This window comes from Sturnus vulgaris, chromosome 18 (assembly GCF_052056855.1).
Source record: "Sturnus vulgaris isolate bStuVul1 chromosome 18, bStuVul1.hap1, whole genome shotgun sequence".
In the NCBI taxonomy this organism is placed as follows: domain Eukaryota; kingdom Metazoa; phylum Chordata; class Aves; order Passeriformes; family Sturnidae; genus Sturnus; species Sturnus vulgaris.
In genome coordinates, this window is record NC_142260.1 from 7,244,607 (window position 1) to 7,260,471 (window position 15,865).

At 37.9% G+C, this 15,865-nt stretch overlaps 1 protein-coding gene across 1 annotated transcript; it reads left to right on the forward strand.

Moving 5' to 3' along the window:
• The first annotated feature begins 270 nt into the window (after positions 1-270).
• Positions 271-15,849, forward strand: ZDHHC13 (zDHHC palmitoyltransferase 13). The gene is made up of 17 exons (XM_014893313.2): positions 271-351; positions 900-1,033; positions 1,399-1,521; positions 1,996-2,073; positions 2,535-2,679; positions 3,992-4,056; positions 4,635-4,797; positions 5,637-5,762; positions 6,019-6,152; positions 6,921-7,021; positions 9,411-9,535; positions 10,508-10,570; positions 10,941-11,034; positions 12,395-12,478; positions 13,293-13,450; positions 14,638-14,735; positions 15,248-15,849. Exons 1-17 carry the CDS (start codon positions 331-333, stop codon positions 15,381-15,383), a joined length of 1,848 nt encoding a protein of 615 aa, XP_014748799.2. The 5' UTR covers positions 271-330; the 3' UTR covers positions 15,384-15,849.
• The last annotated feature ends 16 nt before the right edge of the window (positions 15,850-15,865 follow it).

The following is a 15,865-nucleotide window of genomic DNA, read 5'->3' on the forward strand; positions in this document are numbered from 1 at the left end:
ATCACTTCCAGCTGCTGAGAAACAATCCCCAAAAAAATCGCCAGCAGAAAAGAGTCCTTGTCCACGACCCGGGGGAAATTGTGTGAAAAGGAAAGAGTTTTTTCTATGTGGTTGCCTGGGTGAAGGGGAAGGAGCTATTTCAGGTACAACTGAACAAACCTGCGAGCAGCCTATCTGCCCGCCCAAGCGTCTCCGTAGCGACCGGGGCAGCTCAGACACGGCTCCCTGGGTGGGTGTCCCCCGGTTCCGCCCCGCCCGGGCCGTGCATGCCCGGCCCCGCCCCGCAGCCGTGCCCAGGAAGCGGGAGTAGGAAGCTGCGGTGCCGCGGGCATGGCGGACGGCGGCCCGGCGGTGAGCGGGGGCCCGCGGGCAGTGCCGTGGCTGGAGCGGGGCTGGGACCCGGCGCTGCCGGGCCGGGGTGCGGAGCGCGGCCGCGGCCCCTGGCAGGCGGCGAGGGCTGGGCTGGGGCGGCCGCGGTTCTTCCGGGGTCTGGCGGGCGCCACCGGGTAAGGGCCGGCCGGGTCCTGTTCCCTGGCGTCGGTTTCTGTTTTCACGGATGGCACCGTGGCTGCCAAGCGCGTTCCAAGCCCTCCCCAAGGCTGTAGGTTGTGGTTTCTGGTGTGGCAGCGCTGTTGTGGGTGAGGCTGCTGTGTCCGTAACCAGCTCTGCAGGCTGCTGAACTCTAATTTGTCCTGATGCACCTTGACCGCATCCCTGCCGTCCTTGCAAATAAAAGGATTGGTCTCTTGCCAGGAGATTTTAACTGTGCTTTGAATTAACATCTTCGTTTGTATGGACAGAGCCTAACACGCGCAGTGAGTGCTTCTGGTAAAGGGGGAGGTGTGTGTGATGTGCAGCCGATAAATAACAATGGTTCATTATTGTTTTGTTAACCGCAGTGTAAAAGCCATTGCCATGGGGCTCATCGACCTCATATGCACAGCAGCCACAGCGTCCATGGAGATCAAGGTCTCCCAGGCCCATATCCCACTGCTGAAGACCCCAGCACGTGTGATATTGTCAAGGCTACACAGTAAGTACATGTTCTGAGTGTGCAGATGGGAGTGTCTTCAAATGTGAGCCAGGCTGGATATTTCTACAAAGGAAACATTTTCAGTTTCGTTTTCTCCCTGTAGTGGAAGAAGAAAATAGCTTACAGCCGCTATTGTAAATAAAAGCATTTCAAGCAGCTTTGGTTAAGTAGAAAATTCCACTCATCAAGGCACAGCCCCACTCTTTTTACAAGGCTTCCATTGAATGCAGTGAGGAATTTGCTTCAGTAGAAGCTGCTGGGTGATGCTTACTGGGATGTGTTTTTTCGTTAGGATGCACCTGACTCCAGACTGGAGAATATTGAAGAAATGATAAGTCAATTGAAATTTTTTTCTCTCATTTAAGGTATGGAATGGTAGAGCGATGCAAAGAGCTGGTAGAAGCAGGATACGATGTTCGACAACCAGACAAAGAAAACGTGACTCTTCTTCACTGGGCAGCAATAAACAACAGACAGGAGCTGGTTAAGTAAGCTGGGAGTCCCTGTGACAGTAACACAGTGTATTCTGCCACTGTTACCTATAATCATTTTGTTGCTTTTGTACTTGAAAACAAAGGAATGGGCTGCTTGAGAAGAAAAGGGTAGAACTCAAATTTTAATCCAACTACCTTTGTGAAGATGTCACTGAAATGTAAAGATAGCCCATTTCTTTACATGTGAAATAATATCGCACATGAAATCATTAGGTTTTCCTGGGTTTGTTTCTGTAACAAAGATGAAAGCTGATTTTAGAAGTACCTTGATCATGACTATATTTTTTCTTCAACATTTTCTTGAAACAAACAGTGTTATTTACTGCAAAACCACTTTTATCCATTTTCTCCCCTAGTGCATTTTTTAATGTGGTGGGTCATTTACTCCTTTAGCTATGTTACCTTTAGTATAATGTTTTGCTATTTTATTATGTCTGTTCCTGACCTCATTGTGTTGTTATTACACAGATATTACATTTCCAAAGGTGCGATAGTGGATCAGCTCGGTGGAGATTTGAATTCTACGCCCCTGCACTGGGCCATCAGGTAATGCTGCTTGCAATCACTAACTGCAAATCTGTCAGTATTTACAGCTGTGGTAGCGTTTTCTGAGATCCAGAGAGCAAAGCACTGCTTGTCTGGAGAAAACATAACCTGAAATAATTATTCTGGGAAAACTTCTTCACTTGTGAAGTCTCCCATCATTTCCAAGTGATGACTGGAAAATCAGTGCTTTCTTCTGGACTGTCAGTCTTTCGCCAGAGTCAGAGGTTTGGATGACTGCTCACAGGAGAAGTTACTGTAGAACAACCACTGTATTCTAAATTAATGCTTTGCCCTAGGCTCATTTATTTGTCTGTGTATATATTTAATATAGTTTCCTGGAAAAAGCCACAAGAGTCTGAAATCTTTTGTGGGATTCCTGTGAGAAATTTTAAGGCAATGCCTTCATTAAAATACCCATTTTTAAAATCATCTCTATAGTTTCATTTCATATATCGTTGTAGACAAGGACACCTTCCCATGGTCATGTTATTGTTGAAATGTGGAGCGGATCCCAGTCTTATTGATGGGGAAGGATTCGGTAGCATTCATTTAGCAGTGCTGTTTCAACACATGCCCATCATAGCCTACCTCATAGCAAAAGGCCAGGTATGTTGCTGATGCCTCAAATGTTGTTTTCTGCTTACGAGTAGCTGCCTGTGTATAGGAGACATTTCAGAATTTTCTAGGTTTTTTCCTAGATGAAAAGCAGCGATTTTACACCTATTTTTCTGTGCTACAAGTGCAGACAAATTTAGATCTTTTTTATATTTGTGTATATATATTTTTTAATACTCTACCCTATTCCTGTCATCCCCCTCATCCAGATTCACCTACATTTCAGCATGTTTAGGAGTGTTGTTGAGGCTGTGTAGATTTGTGGTGCTGTGAAATAACCAATGGCTTTTAAACCTGGGAATGAAAAGCAGTATATGATGTATAAACATCATGAAGTATTTATGATTTGATTAGTTTTGTAGCTAATAATCTATGCAGTTGTCCATCAGTTGAAGACTGCAGAATAAATTATCAGACTAGTTCTGAATTTTCATTAGAAATTTCCGTATTGTATCCGTGGTAATTGATGTCTCTTAGATTATGTCTGAAATGAGCAAATTAATGGCAAGTGTAACAATCTGCTAATAAAAATGACAGGAGAGTTCTTAGATGATCTAGACTGATTCTGAAAAACAATCTAGTGTTAGGATTTAGAAGTTTGTTAAGTCTATTTTCTTCCTCATAAGGTTCTCTTTAGGGAGAGTAACTGACTTCTGGAATGTAGATATAGTGGTATATATCACAGGCTTAATAAAGTTGTTGGCCCACCTATCTTCTAAAAATATCTAAGTGAATAATTCTTCTAACTAAATCTGCACTAATGTAATGATGGATGGAGGCAGGGAGCAAGGAAACCTTTGTCATGAAGGAGGAAGAAAGTTATATAAGAAAGAGGAAGGAAGAAATTCTAGGTTCGATATTTAACTATGTCTTGAGATACATAATCCTACTTTGTTGTTTTAATAAAGCTGTTTTATGTATTTTCTCTACATCTGTTATGTACATCTATTTACCCAAGGAACACGGTTAGCATTGCTTTACAAGGTCCTTCTTATTTATAGTATTTTTTTTGGAAAGAGGACAAGAAATACAATTGACATGATTCACTTAAAAATACCCTTAGTGGAGTCTCTCCCTTAAAAATTTCCTTAAATGGAAACTGAGTATATTCTGAAAGGATTGACATGCAAGACTTGCAGAAGGAGGAAAAAATTTTAAGAGTGTTGGCGTCTTTGCTGGTATAATTTAATTTCTGTCAATTTTCTGTTCATTAGTGAAGCTAAGCCAGTTGTATAGCCCCAAATTCCACTGTTTCCTGTAATAAATGGTGATCACTTGCTTGTTATCTTTTTTTTGTTCTTAGAACATAGACACAACAGACTTCAATGGACAAACACCTTTAATGTTAACAGCACAAAAAGCCATTGGGTAAGTAGAGAATAAGTGAAGAAGAGTCTATTGTACTGTACTCAAGAAGCAGTGAGATGAATTTTTCCTTACCGTTTTTTTTTAAAAAACTTCCATTTCCCTTCCATTTCAACTAAAATATGAGGTGGTTCAGAGATCAGGAGTTGGGAATAGCTCATTGGATATAGCAAAGAATGTGAAGAATTTCTAAAAGAAGTTTAGGTTTGTGGCTGAATCATCTGCAGCCTTATTGTATTTTCTGCAAAATGAAAACAAATGGATGTGGATGTAGTGAAATGCATTTAGAACACATAAAATGGGAAGATACAAGCTACACATTGTGTTGTAGAAGATACAATCTGTGTTATGTACCTGATATTTGTTAAAATAGTAAGGTAACATAGTCTGGAGAAAAACTCCCAGGGCAGGTCTGGAGTTGTAAACATGGATCTGTCATAGATGAGCTGTTTCTGAGGAGGTGTTATATATCTGCTGTTGTTTCATAGATGAGAACTGTTGTTTTATAAAGTGTTCAAAAGTTTCATTTCCGGTCTAGATTATCTTCTCTTTGTTAACTCTTATACTTTATTTTCATCTAGACCAGAACCCATGAGGTTTCTCTTAAAGTTTAACCCCTCTCTCAATGCTGTAGACAATGTTCAAAAGAATACTGCACTGCATTGGGCAATAGCCTCAGGAAATACTAGTGCAGTGGATCTGTTGCTGGAAGCTGGTGCCAGCCTGGACATAAAAAATGTCAAGGTACGATTTCCTTTATGATGTTTCATCCCATGTGGCACGAACGTGTAAAATGAATGTAATGAAACATTTCAGTCCTCTCCATTTTGGATGTTAATTGCAGCAGGGTTTGGCTAAGAGCAGGTGTTCTTAGTTTTCCCCAAAAGGAAGCACGTTTCTTGAGGTGTGGCTCAAAGTACAAATGCAGAGGTTCTTTGCAGCCTTTGTGTAATGGACAGCCAAGCCTTGTGTTCATTCAACAGTAATTGTGTTCTTTGTAGATTCTGCTCCCTCACCCTTTTTTGTTTCATTTTCTTGAGGCTTTGTTTAATTTCTTTTTCATTACTTAATTTGACTGTTTTCTACTTAAAAACGTTGTCATGAGGACTTGGACAGATTTTAAAAAAATGCGTTTCTTAGTGTCCAGTCAGACTTGTAAAGACTTCAAATTAAGTGAATATCCTCCTGTGAAAGCTGGTGTTTGGCAATGCCTGTTTGTACCTTCAAAAGGTTAACACATATGAAAGGCTTTAACTTAATATTAGTAGAAATTGATAGTATAAATGTTGAAAGTATAGATTCCCATGACTATATATATATATATGATTGGAGGCAGTCCAACAGATAAATAGATGCGATCTATTTCCAAGTATCAGTTTTCAAAACTGCAAAGCTCTGATTTAAGCATGTTAGCACTCTGAATTTAGCTCACCTTTGCCTTAAAAAATAGCAGGAGGTATGTGGGGCTGGGAAGTAACTGCCCAGTTAGTCTTGTTTTAACTATATTCATTTCTTGCTTCTGTTAAGAGTGAAAGTATTTATGTGTTAAGTACATAAATAAATAACCCTCTCTGTTGTTAAAGGGAGAGACGCCGCTTGACATTGCTTATCAAAGTCAGAATCACTTCATGGTTTATATGATACAAGAGGAAGAAAGAATGAGAAACAGGAGAAATAACAGGTTACTGAAAATAGTAGAGAAATATGAGGTAATTTCCTGATTGCAAATTAACAAGAGTAATTTGTGAAATTGGTTGCACAAAATAGAATTCTTTAAAAGCACATAGGAATGGTTTGGGTGGGGGGTTTTGTGTCATGCCTCACCCCTGCTTTTGAGGTATTGATGTGTGACCTTGTCCTATCTTATCTTGAGTCTTTCAGCATTTGTTACTACATGAACTGAATACTTTTAAGTAAGACCTGCTTGAGTACTTTGTCATATTTTAACAAGAATAATTTTAACAGCTCTTCCTGATGTTGACATCTTCCTTGATATTCATGTGGGCCATTGGATACGTCATGGACTTAAGTTCTGATTCTTGGCTTTTAAAAGGAGGTTTGCTTCTAAGCCTGCTCTTTGGGATGTCTCTGTTTGTGAGGTTTGCAGCTTTTTCTCTCTGTTTATGTACTCATTTATCAAAGACACTTTAAAAAGTATAGGATGCATAATTCTTTTTGGAGTTTAGTTTCATGTAATATAAAAGATATATCTCCTGAGGAATGGTTGCATGGTGTGTGAAGAATTTAAATACATGTACTTTTTAGAATGAATGACCATAGAAATTGAATGTATTTAAGCATACACAATAATAGTTTCTTGTCACTGAAGGATTTAAAATAAAAACCCCAACCCGGTCTGTTATGTAATTTTATTGTCAGAGTGTTATTGATGGTCTACATCCAGTAGACATTGAGATATCTGCTCAGAAATGTCCTTTATCATAACTTTTTCCTGCTATATTCTGTCACTAAATGAGTTTTAATGAGCCATCCCCTCTCCTTCTGCTCCCCACACCTCCCAGTGTTATCCTGAGCTGTTTCTCACTTTTCCTGCCACAGTCAATGGTCACTGATATGACAGTGCTATCTGTGTGCAAATAGACAGAGATGGGACTTTTCACCCAGATCTATAGCACTTCTCATTTGTGCTGGAACTGGAACAGAGCACTCTTCAGTTTTATTTTTGCATAGTTAACCACCTATGTGTATGGATAAAGAATGCTTTTGAGTTCTTGATTGCTTTGAGAGACTTGAAATAAACCGTGTGCCTGAAGTTCTTACAGTTACAAACCAGACAATTTATATTCTATGGATTTATGCTTCAAATATATTTTGAAAAATATTTTTTTCTTGTAATGTTCTTTCAGGCAACTCGTGGGGCTCAAGAATCTAAGGTATCTTCCCACAGCATTTCTGCTAAGTTCATTTTTTTGGATGTCCACGACCTGGTTTTTCTGGTTCCTGCCTGATATCCTTTATACTCAAGAAATGTAACTCTCCTTGGAGTTTCTTGTAAATCTAAACCTGGTTATGCAAACAGTGATGAGCAGTTCCAGATAATTCCATGTGACTGTTATTGTCTGGTAAGATTGGTCTTATCCCATTGGGAAGGGGCAAAGTGACTTTAAAGTTATACACAGACTAAAAATCTGTACCTTCTTTTGTCTATAGATTTTTGTCTTCTTTATATCCTGACCTATTTCATTTGTTACTGGAATACCAAAATGAAGAGCTTTGTTATGAAACTAATGTTTTTTGTTACCATCTCCACGTCACTCTTAAATCTTCCTCACTGAGACTGTTGTAGAGTGATGTATTTTGGCATATGGTATAACTGGGTAATACATATCTTAATAATTTAAAAGCATTTATTCTTTCTAAAATGATAAGCATTTGACAGTTAGTGGTATTCATGCTCCTGCCTTTAAAAACAACATCCTCTACCACCACCTCCCTAAAAAAGAAGAAATTTCTTTGTGTTCCTGTAAAGAAGACTGTCCAGTCTACTGTCTTTATTCACAGGCTACACTGAATCTTTAGTATACAGTGGATTAATTTCTATCTGACATTTACTTTCTTTGAAGAGACTTCTCACTGATGAGTACAAAAACATTTTAGTAGCTTGTGCTCTCTTCCCAGTGCCCTGCTCTTTTATTGCACAGTGTACATCTGTTTATTGATAAAGTTGTGTGAAAAAGCCTTTAGGAAGATACTTAGAACTGCATATAATTTTGTACTATACCAGTTATAATGTATTGCTATACAGCTTTAATTAATTTTTAATTCAGCCTTGAAATTACATTTTCTCTTGTACTGTTCCCAATTAAGATGTCCTTAATAGAATTATCAGGATTAACTTTGGTGAACTGATCCAGTATTTTCCTGCTGAGGATTCATATATATGCTTATATAAATGGAAATGGTGTTATTCAATTATTGTGAAACTTTAAGGTTTGTTTTATTTGTGTCACCTAAGTTGAAAGGAAAAAAAAATTACACTGGTAGGGATTTGAGTCAGACACTTTGCTGAAGATAGTGAGCATAGCAATATTCTTGAAGTCCTAACCATAGCTTGGTGAGATGGGCCAGGGATTAGGTTTCCATTTCACTGCCCAACCCTTTTTCTCATGAATGTGTTTTCCTTTTGCAGCTGGTCACAGATCTGAGTGTTTTAAAAGTTTTCAGGATTTTAGTTAGCTGTATTTGTCTGTCAGACTTCCTCTGGACTGAATGAAAACCCAGCCATTCTAATTAAGGTTTTTCCTGAGCTCCAAAGAACCAATAGTGGTGCAAATAGACCAGCAGTATCCACAATAAACATGCCATCATTTTGACTTCTGTAATTGCACCCTGCAACTGCATTGTAACAAACACAGCTGGTGTTTGTGCCAGTATTTCATAATAATCTTGATTTTAATTAGAACTGTTTGCAGTGTTGTTAGTTCATAAGACAAAACAACTTCGAGGTTGCTATCCTGGATTTTTAAAAATTATTTACATTGGAGTTCATGGAGTGACTTGAAGGGTCACTGGAGATGCAATCAAGGCTTGAGCTCTCTGCCTGCTCCTTGGTGGCAGGGACTGTTCTTTAGCAGCCTGAGCTCTCAAGTTTGATCCATGAATTTAATTAGTATGAAACTTGTCCCACTCCACATTCCTCTGCTGCTGTATAGAGACAGTTAATCTTGACATGTTTTTCTTCCCCACTCATCTGATACACAGATGGTTTTAGTTCATGGTGTAAAAACGGTGTTCCTAATGTCCCATTACCTTCAGAAGTGTTTAGCAGTGTGTGCTTGCAGGTTTTTTTGTGTGACAAGAATAGTTTCAGGATGACTTTCAGTTACATTTTTCTGAATGAGTATATATAGTTGCTTTTGCCTGAAATGGATGGGACAAGGTAAGACTGAGTAAGAGCCTGTTTGAGTTAGGGGTGGGTGCAGCAGCCAAACGAATCTCACAGCTGCCAGAAGCTTTATTGCTGTGCATGTCTGAAATGGTTTAAATAAAGTACAAAAACTTCAGAGGGAAAAAAGAAATCAACTTTGTTTCATATCTGTGAAATATTCAAAGAAGTCTAGAGGACTTTTAAAGAGGATGACATGGAGCCATATTATCATGTAGGTTTATACAGTTGTCAAAGTCTTCTCCAGCACTCAAACTGGACAGAGTATTCCATTTGTCTGGTAAGATGGTCTTGGAATGACAGAGAGGATCCCACTGTAAAAGTGAAAGTAATTTTTTCCTTCTTGTGTCTTACTTGTAAAGTAATAGAAACTAATTTTAGAATATTTTGCTTGTTTGACAAATAGTGGTGTTATGAGTTACAAGAATATAGTCCTTAACCTGATTATCACATACCACAAATGTAATTCTTAAAATCACTGTCATGTTCAGCATGATGGGTCTTCTCTATTATTTCTATAAAACCTGGAGTACTGATCCTGGATATATAAAGACTTCAGAAGAAGAAAGAAAAGAGGTAGGTGATTTTGTAAAAACAACTGGAAGGGCTGATGTTGTTCTGGTTGATTTGTTTGTCATCATGTGCAGCTCTGTTAAACTGGAAAGCAGTGAAATATTCTCCCTTAAAGAGTTTGTAGTAATGTCATTTAACAACAGATCTTTGAGAATGTCTCCTACTGCTTGTTTCCTTATCTTCCTCGTCCTGCTATAATTTCCTTGCTTCTATCTTCTCATTGAAATGTGAGCTTTGACCAAAGATTGTACAGACCCACTGGTGTTATCTGTGATGTGAATTCACATAGAATTTCAATGAAGAAATAGAAGTTTTGGATGGTTTCTGCTTCAGTTGTCCCTGGTTAGAAAGAAATAGTCACAGTGCTTGCCTATATATCATATACTAGTTATTATTTAAATATTATAATGTGCTTTGAGGACGTGTATAATGGTTTGATTTTTGTGCTTGAACATCATACAACTCACATGCTATTTCCTAACTGGTTTATAGTGGCCAAAAGAAATCTTGGGCAGCCAGTCAGTAGAGAATTTAGTGTTAAGGAAACATTTTGTTTGTGATCTCATGGCTCTCATTGAGGTTGTATTTCTTCAGATTGCCAGGGACAATAAACTGCAGTTTAACATATTGCCACAGGACTCATAAACATTGTGTCCTTGTAAAGGAGCAGATTTCATCTTCCTGAAGTCTAACTGACTATATGAGAGGTGCCATCTCATTTTAAGGAATATTTAATTCGCATAATTTATTAATTTTGGCAACACATACTTTTCTGAGTACTCTTGTGTGGGCGAAGCTGCATGAGTCTTTGCTGGTTTGTTTTTTCTTGTGTACCTCTTTAAATAGCAAGTTCTTATTCCTGTTCGTGCTTGGCACTTAAAATACTTACAGACTGCAAAAGTCCTAGTGTAGAAATCTTCATAGCACCTATGGAAATGTGATCCAAATGCAAGCGCAAAATACTTTGTCTTTCAGAACATTGTAACTCTTGCAGAAGCTGGTTGCTTGGACTTCAGAGCATTTTGCACATCATGTCTTGTAAGTGGAGCTTTTGTACTTATTTCCTTTGTGAACCTGCCTTTTAGTCAATACTGCCATGAAAATACTTTCCTCACTGTTTGTCATTAAAGTGTTACACAAGTAGTTTGTTTAGATTTCTTTATATCTATTCTTTTATTATGATGAGAGATGCCTTGAGATCCTTGAACTCTAATCTTAATTAAAAAAATTAATTCCATCCTTTTTTTTTTAAATTAAGGTTTATGGTTCTCATCTATGTTCTGTGTTGTGAGATGTATGAAGTAGTGATTATGCAAAATGTGGTGCTGACTGTAAAATGATGCCTTAAACTTTGAGCAAAATAGATGCTTCTGCTAGGAGTGTATTCTTTTCCTTCATCCCCACCTAGGTAAGGAAGCCTTTGAGATCTGTGCATTGCCTTGCTTGCCAAGCATGTGTAGCCAGATATGATCAACATTCTCTGTGGACTGGACAGTGCATAGGTGAGAGTGTGTGTTTTATCAAATTTGAAAGCACCACATATTTTAAAAGTTGCAGAGATAATATTTATCCCCTTAAAGAGAGAGCACACATGATGCAAGAATATCCACTTGATACTGAAGGACTCTGATAGGTGCCAGAGGGAAATTAGATGGAAGAGAGAAAAGCAAATAAGATTATTCAGGGATTGTTAGAGTGGTTACCCTAAGAACACAGACTACACCATCTGTAACTCTTTGGAGAGAAAAGGAACAGGGGATGTGACTGAGACTTTTAAAAAGGAAAGAAAAAATTATAAAGATGTAGCTAAAGTGAATGAAAAATTATTAGCCAAGTGCATCATAGTAGAACTTGGGATTTAAAATTGGTAAAGGAAAAAATGTCTCCACATGGCAGGCAGTGAAATTTTGGAGCTTGCTGCTGTAAGGATTTGCAGGCCCAGGCAACATCAGCAGGTTCAGAAAACGATTAGACAAACTTTTTTGGACAATGTGTCCAGGAGTAGATACTAAAACAATCAGACAAGTGTGCACAGTCTGACATTTTAATGCAGTAGCTGTGAATGAGGAGAATTAACTGGAGGAAGTGGCTAGACTCGTGTGTCCTCCTGAACTTCCATTGACTCTTGTCACTGTTAGGGACAGTTCTGGGTGCAGCATCTGTACCACTGAGATAACCCTGCAGGGCGTTTCCATCTTGTGTTCTTCCCTCTCACCCTCTCTCTTCCTTTCTGGCTCATTACTCAAGATAGGAAGGTGACAGTTTCACATTTGTAACAATATATTTTTCACTTTTTTTTTGCCATAGCTTTTGTCCTAGTGTTAAATTCTATTTTTACAATGTTTACTATTTATAAGGTGTTGAGACATCCTCCTGATGTGTTGTCTCAAAGCTTTGAGCAATATGATTGTAATTAAAAAATATATCTTCATATAATAGTTTTTTTGACAGAGGTCTGGGGGTTTTTTTTATGCGTGTATTTTCACTTCTAAAGCACACAAGGTCAGACAAATTGAATAGCTTAGACTTATCATATGAGACAATTTATTGTGCATGAGAGGGAGTTGTAGTTGCATAATTAGTTCTCTTCAGACTAAAACACCTGAAGGCATACTCTGAAGGAGAGACAAATCCTGGTTGACTTTATCAGAACTAGTTCTATTGTATAAATTGGGGTGGCTTACAGGAGAAAGTTGAAAGAGAGATCAGCCTTGCCAAGCTCTCTTGTGGATAGCAGAGGTTAAAATAAGAAATGGTTTTGATTCTCTTTTTATTCCTGCTGACTTCAGCGGAAATGTATGTACTGCTGGTTTTTAAAATGTCCAACTTTAATTTTTTTTTCCTTTTTTCCCTCAATTTCAGGCAGTGGAAACCATTATTACTACCTGTTGTTCCTGTTTTTCCTGACCATGACTGGTGTCTGGCTGCTGTATGGAACTCTTCAGTGTATGTATCCATAAATTTGGTTTTATTAACTTTCAAATCCATCTCTGTGTGGTCTTTATTGTTCAGCATTTCATTTCCACCAAGTGTAACCTGCACAAGTGATACCTTATTTCAGCAGTGATGTTACTGTGTAGCTTAAGTGAAAATGCATCCTATCTGAGTCTGTGGACAAATACCTGATTCCATTTGTGTTGAGCCGAGAACAAAGATGCTGCTGTAGTGGGATATCCATTGGAAAATGAAATAGCAGGAAGCATTTTTGTTAGAGAGGAAATAGGGAAGCCATGTGGAGGAAGATCAGGTGACAGGTTCTAGTCTGAATGCCCTTTGCTGTAACAGAAAATAAGTTTGTAAATACATTATTGCAAAAGCTTGATGGATTTTTTTTTTTTTATTATTTGGAAATATCTATACTAAACACAAACATTTCTTGTTGGTTTTGAAGTAGTTTAATTCTGAAGAGAAAGAAAAGTATCTCATTAATAAATCTGAACTGTTACTTTGAAAAATTTAAAAATTTATTGGAAAGGAGAGGAAAGCCCTTATAATTTAGTTGCTGAAGATGAATTACCATGGCACCAACCTTTAAAAACAAGGACGTTTTTCTGTGGATCATGAACACAGAGTGTAAAGATTTTGCAGCCAGAATAGCAAGCAGTCACACATCTGTGTGGGTGCTTTTAGGTGGCAACAGGGTAGATGAAACGTGGTATTTCTAGAGGATGTTGCTATGTAATATTCATTTCATGCAAATTACCTTTCCTCAGCTCGTAAGGGCTTAAAAGCACAATTAACTGATTGTGTGTCTTGTCAGATTGGTCCAACCACTGTGCAGCAAGTTTCCATCAAGATGGAGTGTGGACATACTTCACCCAGACCGTGTCCTGCTCTCCCTGGATTTCCTACATCTCCTCAGTAGCCTGTTTCCACACCCTGTGGGCCTCTGGGTGGCTCACTGTTCAGCTTTATCAGGTAATATTTTTCTTCAGTTTATGCTTCTTGTCACATTAAAGCTTTTCCCTTGATGATTTACTCCCATAAAAACTCTGTGCCTGCTCTCCTTGATTACTGTCACACCAAGGTGCTGCTCTTAAATCTCAGAGCAGACCTTGAAGTTTCACAGGTTCTTGTGCACTGAGCGTTTTGTGTTGGAAGTAGAATCACAGTCTGCAAATCATTCCTATAACTGAGTTCTGTGTTTACTACTCATCCAAAATTCTAAGTCTATAAAAAGTTGTTTTTAAAGACAAGAAATTTGTTTGACTAATAGAACCAGTATTAATGCCCCCGAAACTGCACAAAAGCTCAGTAACACAGTTAGTCCTAAGTTGAAAATTCTGTGGCAGAGACCAGCCACTTGTCATTAGTCTGTATTAAATCCCACTGCTACTATAAAAACATATGACCTGGATTTTATCTTGTTGAGGACTGTCAAATTTCTTGTTTATCTTTTTCTCAGAGAAAAGCTAAGCTATGCAAACAAACCTGAGAAGAGCTGTCTTAAAACATCTGTGAAACAGCTTGTTTAGCAGCTCTTAGGAAAGAGGTGTTTTTGAAATACCTGTTAAGTACACTGAGCTAAGGGCTTGTTTTACATCTTGTTTAGTGAAAAAAATACAAACCAAAAAGCTCCACAATTTTAAACGTGTACTGCTAGATTTTTGCAGTGTCCAGAACACTGGGATATTATGCTGGAAAGAGCTAGGGAGCATATTTACAGTTTAACTACTGTGTTTCATACATAGTGATTTGAAAACGTACTGCTTTATGGCATTTAGTGTCATTGTGGATCAAGGGATCTTTTTCTACCATTTTGTGTGGTAGAATATAGACAAAAATCTGTGGGGATTGGTGCTTAACTGTGCTAGATCTTAAACTTCTGCAGACATCTGTGAAAGTACAGTCTTCACAGATCCCAGTTAAGCTTGCCTTCTCTGGAAGCTGGTGTTAGAGCTTGCCAGGTTCTGTTTTAGTCCAAGTGACATTTAGAAACATACTTTTCAGTCATCAATTATAGCAGTGGTTATTTATTTGTTAGATATGTCCAGACTCTTCCCTGCTGCTCCCTTCTCATTAGTATCTTTTGGTCTCACCAGAATTTTAATTTGTGATGTTCATGTAACCATTGTAACCATTACTTACGTTTTTCTTCCAATCAGATTGTGTTCCTGGGGTTGACCTCACATGAAAGAATGAATCTCCTGGTGCAGAAAAAATCCTCTAAGCATCCTGTTTCACTCAGGAGGACGCCATACAAGTGGGTATTAATGAATAGAGTGTTTTAAACATGTTATCTCTTCAGTACTGATTTGCTTCACTGCTTCATAAATGCAAAAACACTGTTCTGGGTGTGAGGGACTGCTGTCATTTAATTCCTTCATCAGTCTCTGTGTCTGTTGTGTAGGATCAGAAAGAGAATTAAGGTATGAACTGGCCCCTTTCTGACTTCTCTTGCAGTATTTAACTCTATTAATAGAGAAATTGGTACCAAGGTTTCCCTGTTTCCTCAGGGATAGTAACAAATGAGATCTTACTAACTTTTAAATATTTGAGTTCAACTTAATCTACTCTCATTTGTTAATGTAGAACATGTTGTAAAAGTTCAGCAAAGGAATAATGCTCAACTGAGAGCTCTTCTGTTTCTTCTCCCCGAGCTGTCTCCCTTGACAGGTTAATATCTTATGTATTGTCTCATGGTGAAGTGGTATTTTTCATGCTTGCAGTCTTCTTTTTTTAGGTTTACTAATGCATATATTTTGCTTTTTTCAGCCTTGGATGCTTCCAGAATCTTGCAGACTTTTTTCAGTGCAGTTGCTTTGGTATGTTCAAACCCAACATAATTGACTGGACCAAGCAATACAAACTTCTTCATCCGGCAAAGGAGAAAAATGTTCATTCTGTGTAAAGTTTTGCTTAATTTCTAAGACAATTGAGCTGAAAGCTAAATAAAAGTGGATATTTTGTTAATTTTTACAAATTCTTTTGCAGGTGCTTGGTTTTGTTTTTTATTATTGTTTAAAATACTAAACTTACCTTGCATAAGATACAGGAGATTTGTATATGGAAAAGTCACCTTGTGTCTGTGTATGTATAGTTTGAGCTGAAACTATTTAAAATTTTATGTGAGAATATGAAACAAATATATATATTTTTAATGGTAAGTTTTTGGGGCAGAATTTCAAAGTGATGTTGGTAGCCTTTGCTGTACTTTTCTGGTAAGAAAATACAATTAAATTTGAAAATTAAGGTGAATGTTCATGTTTAAAGACTTAATATTACAATTACATTGTAATTTTATTGCTTATGCTGTGAAAACCTCTATTAAGTCTTTGTATTTGAAGAGTTTACATGTAATAAAATGAGCTTTCATACTTGTAAGTGTATTTT

Excerpts from the sequence above, each read along its gene's own strand:
- ZDHHC13 (XM_014893313.2), top strand. The coding sequence starts at position 331 with ATGGCGGACGGCGGCCCGGCG. Across the intron at positions 352-899 it reads TGGCGGACGGCGGCCCGGCG|TGTAAAAGCCATTGCCATGG; the intron begins GTGAGCGGGGGC and ends TGTTAACCGCAG. Across the intron at positions 7,022-9,410 it reads GTTTTTCTGGTTCCTGCCTG|ATACCACAAATGTAATTCTT; the intron begins ATATCCTTTATA and ends CCTGATTATCAC.